This window comes from Hydra vulgaris, chromosome 13, assembly GCF_038396675.1.
Source record: "Hydra vulgaris chromosome 13, alternate assembly HydraT2T_AEP".
Classification (NCBI taxonomy): Eukaryota; Metazoa; Cnidaria; class Hydrozoa; order Anthoathecata; family Hydridae; genus Hydra; species Hydra vulgaris.
Genome location: NC_088932.1, coordinates 23856758 through 23866186, shown reverse-complemented (window position 1 = coordinate 23866186; position 9429 = coordinate 23856758). Strand labels below are relative to the sequence as shown.

Here is a 9429-nt window from a genome sequence, read left to right as displayed (position 1 = left end):
AAAATTATTTAAAAAATTGTAATTTTCAATTTTAAATGGATAAAGAGTAGTTAGTTGCATTTAAACTTTTTTTTCTTAAATAAAAGAGCTTAATAAATAAACTCATGACTTTAATGATGCAATATGATTTATAATCTATATATTCAGGCGATAGTCTATATTTTTGTTAAACCCAAAACTTTATTTTATGTAAATATAACAACTGGTTGAATGACATTATATTCTTTCACACAACAAAAAAGATCATTTTTAAAACCAGCGAATAAAATTTACAATGCGGGAAGATGCAAGAACACAATGCGATCATAAAAAACCAGCAATTAACGATCGAATTAGGATGCGTATGAAGAACGCAGTTCTCTAAATTGACCATCTACAGGGCGCTATTATTTTCATTCGATTAAGCGGCTAGCTTTTACCTATTTCCGGACCAGTATGATTGGTAGCTTCCTTTGAGGTCTTTTTTTTGGTTAGCGTTGGGACTAAACGACACCTGGTGAACAGACCCACGATGCGCAGAAGTGTCCATTTGCTGTTGGAGGTTTCCCAAATGGCTGGCCTGGGAAATAACATTGAGGCTATTAGAGGGAAAAATAACATTAAATAAAATATGACGAATAAATTCTTTTAAAATGTGGCGTTTATAGACAACAACAAACAAACAAAATCACGAATAAAAGTACAACTAAATAAAAACTATTAAACGGCCAATTCGTGTTAGATGCTTTTTTTATTTTAATAAAGTGAAACTTTTAGCATTTGGAATATAAATATATGCAAAATTAAATTAATAAGTTAAATTAAATTTTAACTCATTTGTATTTTGAATGCTAAAAAGAGTGCGTCATGACATGACAAATTTGTCAAGCTGTGACGCAAATATTTTGGGTGAATACTTCATAAATATAAATAACAAACTGGTCTCTTAAAAAATACTTAGGCTATCAAAAAAATTATTTTTTAATTTTTGAATCCAAATGCTCTAAAATTAAATAGTATTGACAAAAAAAAAAAGTTTAATATGAATTGGCCGTCAAGCAAATTGTTAACAGCTTTTAACTATAGCTCACATATGTTCAAAAAACACTAAAAATTAAAACTACAAAAGTAAGTTAAAAGTAACATAGTAATCACATTATGTTGCCTAGTATGTAATGGTGTTCTAGAAAAAAAAATAAATGAAAGTTTCCAAATGTTATAAAATGATGAAACATCTTATTAGTGTAAAGAGTACTCTTGTTTAAAAGAACACACAAACACCTAATACCTGCCCACTATGAGACATCATATAATGATTCACATTGGTCATGTGTTGAGGAGTCTGATTGTGAATCAAACCATGCTGTGAGTTTAAGTTAGTTACTTGATTGCTATGAAAACCTTTGGTTGGTTCTTGATACTAAAGCAAATTAAAAAAACTAAAAGCAAAAAAGTGCAATGAACAATTAAAAAAGGGTCTCAATTGTCATTCCTTTCATTTTACTTTTTAATTTTAATTGTATAGTTTATTCTACATAGCATAACTTTAAATCTTTTTCTTAAAGTATGAATTTAAAGCATACGAGAATACAAGCCTTTAAGCAATCTGTTTTTCATTTTAAAACTTTTTAATTAAGTCATTAAGGTTGTAATTAACAATAAATATTAATAAAACAACAAATACGATGTTTGAGTAAACTATTAACCATTCATTATGTTTCCGAAATCTTAAAATAAAAAACGTTTTTAATTGAACTTCTGAATATAATTCAAAGCAATACAAATAATTTTTAGTGATAGTTCATAATTTTTCTTAGACTATGTATTTTGTGTCATGGTTGATGACACCAATATACTAATTTAAGATGTTGAGACAATTGCAAAATTGCCATTTAAAACAGTTGACTGGAATAATTTAATTTGCAGACATTTTAGAAATGTATTTTAAATTTTAAAAGATATTTTTAATGTCTTCTTTTTGTAATGACTTCTATTCAAAAAACTGTACTAATTACATTCGCATGACTTAGTACTAATTACATTTGCATGAAATAGTAATTATTACTTCTTAGATAGAAACATAGTTTTATTATTTCTTTGGTAATGCATGTTTTATTAAACCTCAAACATTTGATATTATAGCAAATCTCAAATAAAGTCTAAAATTTCCGTTTGTTTTTAAAAAAAATCATTAGAACAGTTATGCTGAATCCCTTTTGTTATGTTGAGATTAAAAACTAGTTTACAACCTCATTGATGGAATTTAGCAACAGTATTTCAAAGCTTGTGAATCAGGAGAATTTTACAATTTTAAAAATTCTATGGTTTAGTAAAAATACACAGAAACAAAGCATAGCTCTAAGATACCTGAGTTTTATAAACTGTTGGCGAAGATGAATGGCTTGCGCTGCTTGTTGCTAAGGAAAAATTGAGGGTAAAAAAATTGTTGCTACGGTAATAAAATGTTTAATGAAAAAACAGATTTCTATTTCAGCGAAAAAAAATTAACTTAAAGAAAGTTACCAGTGAACTTGTTTGGCACAAACCCACTTTGCTGTGACTGATACTGAGAAGAAAATTGTGCAGCAACAGGTTTAGCCTTGAAAAAAAAAAGAAGAGATTTTTAATTTTAGTAATTTAAATTAGAACTATATAAAGAGTTTTTGCACATAATTAAATTACTTGGTACACAGAAGGATGATAACTTTGTGCCATCATACCAGGTTGATAAGCGTATACTGATAACCCATACTGATACTGACTAGGTAAATATTGTTGTGTAAGGTTACCAGTAGCCATATGTGGAGTTGCTAAGCATACAATATATATTTTTAAGATTTTCTAAAAAACCAGCCTTTTCATACATATTTTTAATTAAACTATTTAGTAAAGTTATGTAAATTAAAAACATTGTAATGCGAATTACACTTAATGAAAATTAAACTTAATTTATTAAGTAAATTTAATATACATATTTAATACAAAATTTAATCTAAAAAAGTTCATAGTATATTTTATATATGAACTTCATTTGTTTGAACAAGATTTTATACATTTTAATACCTTGTACAACATTTCCAGTTTCATCAGTGCTTGTAAGGGAATATTTTGAATCATTACCTATAAAAAATCATGAGAAAGATATAACGAAATAAAAGTGTTTAAAAAGTATAAATACATTTAAATATTATTATCTTTCATACCTTGATAAGGTAGTCCATCTCTAGAGGAGCCACCGAGAGGCTGGAAAATTGGAACATCATATGGTGGATATGGTGACTAAAAACAGAACATCCATTTACATATTAGTATATAATATATATATATATATATATATATATATATATATATATATATATATATATATATATATATATATATATATATATATATATAGACACACACACATATACACACACAAAATTTTTATTAAACATTATTTAAATAATATAAAAAAATAACACAATTTTTAGGAGGAGAGGGGTAGGGGAATGGGGATGAGTGAAGACAGCACTTACAAATTATTTTTTAATATACCATAAACAATTATACAACTTCAACAGTAAAAATAAAAAATTTGAAATCAACAAAAAATGACATCATTTAAAAGTCACACAAGCCTTGCAAGAAACTTTGAATTATTGGTATTTTTGAAGTTAGGTGAGTGTAAATCATAATAAATAATAAATTGAATACTTATATCACTTTGGGAATAATAAAGTTGAATACTGTATACAGCATATTCATAATCTAAGGGGGTTTTTTATAAGCAAATTCCAATGAGGTGAATCATCAATTTTGAAAAAATTAATTAAAAAACTAATTGAATATAAATACAAACATAAATAAAAATTAATTAAAAGTATAAATGAAATTAATTCTAAAATTGTGACAACAGTAAGCTATAAAATTAATAACAAAATAAAATTTAATGCCTTTTCCAATTGTTTAACATGAAGTTTTTAGAACCCCCTGACTCAAACAAACTATTGATCTAATTTGAAATGCTGCCACAATATAAGAACACATGGACACTGATAAATTGAAAAGCATCAAAAAGAAAAAGAAATAGGTAAGTTACAATTTTTTTTAGAAATACTCAAAAAAAAAATAATTATAATACTATCCATTTCAACTCTTTTTTACAATATCACACAATGCCATCAAACATGTGAGCAACTTTTAAGTTTCTGCTACTTTGCAGAACATTGAATAACCAATTAACAACATTAAAAAAATACATATTTTATAAGTTCTTAAACTTCTTATTTTTAATTAGATTAGTGTTTGGTATTTTAGGAGCATGTGGCATGCCAAGATGTACTGGATAAAATGTATAATTAGATTATTTGATGAAAATAATTTTTGTATGTTTTAAGATCAAAAACAAAAATCTTTGGGTGAGCAGAAGAATCAAAACTGAACGATTTTTGCATCGATGAAAAGGTTTCAAACAGATCAATCTCAACCGACATAAAAACAAACGAACCTGATAATCCTCCAGCACAAATGATCATCCCAAAAGAGATTCAGAGTTTTATCGATTCATTTAAAATGAACCCTGAAAACATTGACTTTAATCAAATATTAAATCGTTTGAATTCTAACAATAGATCAGATGAAACAATAGCTTGTCGTATTGTAGGATTATTATTGGGAAAAATAGGAGACTCATTTGAAGAAAAATACGATACCAATAACAATGTAAAGAACAATTATACACAGGGTCGGGAATCGAATAAACCAAATGCAGCAAAAAGAATATGATCAAATCATCAATCAGATGTAATGATAAAAAATGATGAAATTTACATGGTAAATAAATTTTGACATTAGTTCTTCTAATGACGACACAATGAACAATTCATTTAAATTATAGTTATTCTATGACTCTAAGTTATGTATTATATAAATATTCATTTTGTAAATTAAATCTTGTTTTTTTTTTGAAAAAATATTGGTTAACATATAATAATAACAACAATAGTGATATTAATATCATAAATAGCAAATGTAAATTCACACACACACACACACACACACACACACACACACACACACACACACACACACACACACAGATATATATATATATATATATATATATATATATATATATATATATATATAGACACACACACACAATTGAGTTCAGTTTTATTTAAATAACTTTAAGGAGGAATCATGTCAAATTCTTTTAATTTTTTTTTCTTTTAAAGTTTTAGGAAAGTTAAAATTTATTTTTTAGAAATTAAAATCAAAAAAAAAGAGGAAGAAATCAAAAGAAAAAAATCAACAACAAAAAAAAAAAAAAAAAAAAATCAAAAAATTCTTGAATGTTGTATTTACTATCATGGTCATATGAAAATCACATGATAAAATAGCTGTAGTCACTGGAGGCATTTAAATAAAGATATTACATATTAATAACAGAGTGTGAACAGTCCATGAATTATTTAGTATTTTCCAACTTTTTCTATTCAATTTCAAAACATGTTATTGCTTTTTTGAAATATATGAATAAAAATTTTTGTTTCTAAGCAACAACTGTCACATAAAAATATTTGTTAAAAATACTTTGACATAAAAACATATTTTAAAATATTTCACACATTAAAATTTTTTTTATAAGAATTTAAAAAATAAAGATTAAAAGAAATAGAATGCATCAAAATGTATTACAAATATAATATAGTATATAATTGTAAACAATTTTACAAAAACAAAAAAGATAACAAATCAAACTCATCAAAAAAAGTTACAAAAACTACATACCACAGGCACTCTTTGCACTTGCATAAGTTCTTCAAAATTGTAACTATGATGAATTGGTTGATGCTAAAAAAAAAATCATAAACAATAAAAATAGTAAAATTATTAGTAAATTCAATCAATAATAGCATTAACAACACATTTAGATTGAAAATATAATACATATGTTATAAACTTTATAAAATGTATATATTTGAAAAATTATGATTCTTACTTGGACTGAAAAGCTTGTTTTTTTTTTTTTGGTTTAGTATGACTTTTCATAAGACAAATTTACTGAGAATCTGATAATAAAACTGGGACTTATTTCCAGTACAATATATATTTAAAATGTATTAGAGGATTTTTTGCAAATAATTGTGTATAGTATGCTCTTAAATTTAGTCAAGACCTTTTGGTTATAAGATTGCAAAGCAAATATATTGGTTATGGGCTACTATTTAAGACAACAGATAAAAAAAACTAAGCTTAATAACCTAAAACATTCATTTTTAAAAAAAATAAATTTTAAAAATTTCACAATTAAAATGGCGTGTCTTCTCCTAACTCCCTTCTCAATTCCCTAACCATCATTTTCTTTTAACTCCCTTCTCAATTCCCTAACCATCATTTTATAATTATCTCATAAGCACAGAAAAAAAAGGTAAATATTGCACAATCAATTAACTAGAATATATGGATACAGTAACAACAGGTGTTTCATATGATAACAACAATTTGATATCTTTTGTATTAATTTCACTAAAGCCTTTGATAAAGGATGCACTGAATTGAATCTACATTATTGAAATGGATAAATCTTTTTAAATGATAGAACTTGAAGAAAGAGTATCCTCATGGCAGTACTTGAAGAAAGAGTATCCTCATAAGCAATTTTAGCAATATACCACAAAGATCTGTGCTTAGTCCAAGATTACTTTTAAATACACCAATGTATTTAAAAATAAACTTGGACCAAGTGTGAACTTGTAAATGTTTCATTATTACTTTTACCTTTTGCATTAATGAAAGAAAAAAAAACAACAAAAAAACAAAACAAAAAATGCAATTCTATTTAGAAAAATGTAAAAAAAATAGATGATAAAATTTTATAAATAAATTATAAATCATAAATATTTCATGAATGTGAAATAATGTGAAAGACCAAGTAAAATAAAAACAAGAACTTTTAAAAAAATATTTCTTTTCTTTTTTTAAAAAATATTTAAATGATGATATTGGTAGAATAGCCAGCCCTTGGAATAAGGATCAGCATTTGGCAATGCTGACCTAAAAGTGTTTAAAGCCGGCAATTTTTTTCATTGCCAATCTAAAAGTGCCTGAAGTCGGCCGACCTAGTTTCTATGTTATGGTGTTTATAGTTGTTATGGTGAAACCTTTGTGTATATGATAATAATGGTTATAGCTTGTGGTTTGGGGTTTAAAGGTTAAGAGTCATTACAATGATTAAAAATAAATTAGTAGCTTTTTTTTTAATCATTATAGTTACACCCTGTAGCTGTAATGTTACACCCTATAACTGTAATAGCTCCTATGGCCTTTGGGTAAAAAAAAAAAATCCCACATACCCAAGTTGCATTATATATTGCGAATTACAAATTTGGTATAACATGAAAATCATATTATACCAAAAAGTTTAAAAGATAATGAAAAAGCAAATTAATAATATAACATACACACATATAAATAATATATATATAATAGTAATAAAACAGCAGTAAAATTTGTCCATCTTTAGAATTAATACAAGTATAGTACAAATATAATTTCATTGTTTTGAAAAAAGATATAAATATTTAAAGTACTCAAAAACAAGTAGCAAAATCAATACCTAAGTGACATAATTAATCCTACAATGAGACTTTAAAACAACAAGGAATATGAGATCTCAAACAACAATAAATATAAGATCTCTTATAAACATGTAAATAGCATTTATAGTTTTAAGGTCAATCCTTCAAATATTTAGACATAGTGTATTTGCTGATAAAATATATATTAACCAAAGAGTTAACCAAAAAAACATCAAGGATTTTTTTTACAAATTGTTGAATTCTGGTTAGAATAAAAAACAGTATAATATATGGAATAGAAATTACCAATTAAAACAATAGAAGTTAAAAATATCAACTTATCAGACATTTTTTAGAGTATATTTAACTTTCTCATTTTGTCTGTAAAAAATTTAACAGTCTTTACATTTCAACAGTATTATATTGTTATCATATATATATTAATGATAAAAATGACAAAATAATAATTAATGACAAATAATAATTAAAGACATTAATTATTACTATATATAATAATGATAAATAATGACAAATAATAATTAATGACATTTATTATTATTATAAATAATTATGATAAATAATCATTAATACTAATAACAACACAGTATGAAATAAAAAAAAACAACCAAAAGTGATCATTTGAAATATTAAGTGGAATGGAATGGATTGAAATATTAAGTGGATGGAAGAATAATTGTTAATAAATAAAAATTGCAAAAAATAAAATAAAAAAACACAAACTTGATAGGCAGGATGCATTCCTGGTTGAACTCCAGAATATATATTTAAATGAGGATGAAGCGCATGTGAACCAACAACTGTTTCATCTAAAGTTAAACAATCTCTTCAAAAATATATTTTAATTTTAATAATTTAAATTTATAAATTTCCAGCTATAAAAAAATAATCTTTAGCTTTCATCTAAACTGCTCTAAATCATCTAAACTTGTTTAGCTTTCATCTAAACTGAAATTTGTATAAAAATAACAAGTGAAGTTAAATATTCAAGAAATCAGGTCCACCTGTGTTACTGTTAAACAGCTATAGAAATATGAAAAATAACTTTTATACACCAGCTTTATACACCAAACATAAATTAAATAAAATTTTTTTGAAAACTAGTTTTGTAAATGCAAAAAACTGATATAGAAATAAAGTCACTGGTTCCAAAACATGCACAAAAAAATCCACCAAAAAAATGGCTGAATATTCAAAACTGTACAAAATTTAAATTCTATTTAATGGTGAAAAGTTCTTCATCGTAGAAAAAGAAAAGTACTGTCTACTTAATTCAATTGAGGAGTTTATAATAAAATATGCTTATTAATTGTGTAGGTAGAGATGTGGTAGGTGATTACAGAGGTTGGCATTTATAAACAAAGTGAAACCACAATACAAACTAATTTTCATAATGCTGCCCTACTTACAAAATAGACAGTAAGTGAAAAAAAAAAAAAAAAAAAATGACCAAGGACTGGAATTTACTTTATCACCATATATTCTCTCATGGTACAAAACAAAAAGACCGCATTGGTTTACTTTCTTACCTAAAACATGCTAACAGTACAAATAATAATTTTAGTACATAGCAAAAAGACAGTAAGTGCTTAATTACGAATTAAATAAAAAAAATTTAAAATAATCGAAACTTCAAGAAAGCTTGTTTTTAAACTCAATTGATAATATTAAAAGTTTCTGACATGTACTAAGCTGACTAGTTGGCTATATATGTTTTTTGTTTTTTAAGAATATCTCAGAATAGAAATTTTGGAATTACTGTCTATTTTATAAGTATGGCAGAGTAGTAAGCTCACATTTTACATAAATCTGTTATGTTCATTTAGATGAACAAAAAATTGACATTGTAACTATAGAGAAACATACC

At 25.2% G+C, this 9429-nt stretch overlaps 1 protein-coding gene across 1 annotated transcript in view; it reads right to left on the bottom strand.

The window, feature by feature from the left end:
• Positions 1-206: 206 nt before the first annotated feature.
• The window catches only part of LOC100205913 (ubiquitin-associated protein 2-like), a 55821-nt gene continuing 46598 nt past the window's right edge, over positions 207-9429 (bottom strand). The window contains exons 17-25 of the mRNA XM_065816764.1: positions 8286-8371; positions 5755-5817; positions 3183-3258; positions 3043-3099; positions 2662-2789; positions 2503-2578; positions 2347-2396; positions 1268-1399; positions 207-578 (exon numbers count right to left, since the gene is read on the bottom strand). Of these exons, the coding sequence (XP_065672836.1) occupies positions 483-578; positions 1268-1399; positions 2347-2396; positions 2503-2578; positions 2662-2789; positions 3043-3099; positions 3183-3258; positions 5755-5817; positions 8286-8371 (764 nt within the window). The 3' untranslated portion in view covers positions 207-482. The remainder of the gene's footprint in view (positions 579-1267; positions 1400-2346; positions 2397-2502; positions 2579-2661; positions 2790-3042; positions 3100-3182; positions 3259-5754; positions 5818-8285; positions 8372-9429) is intronic.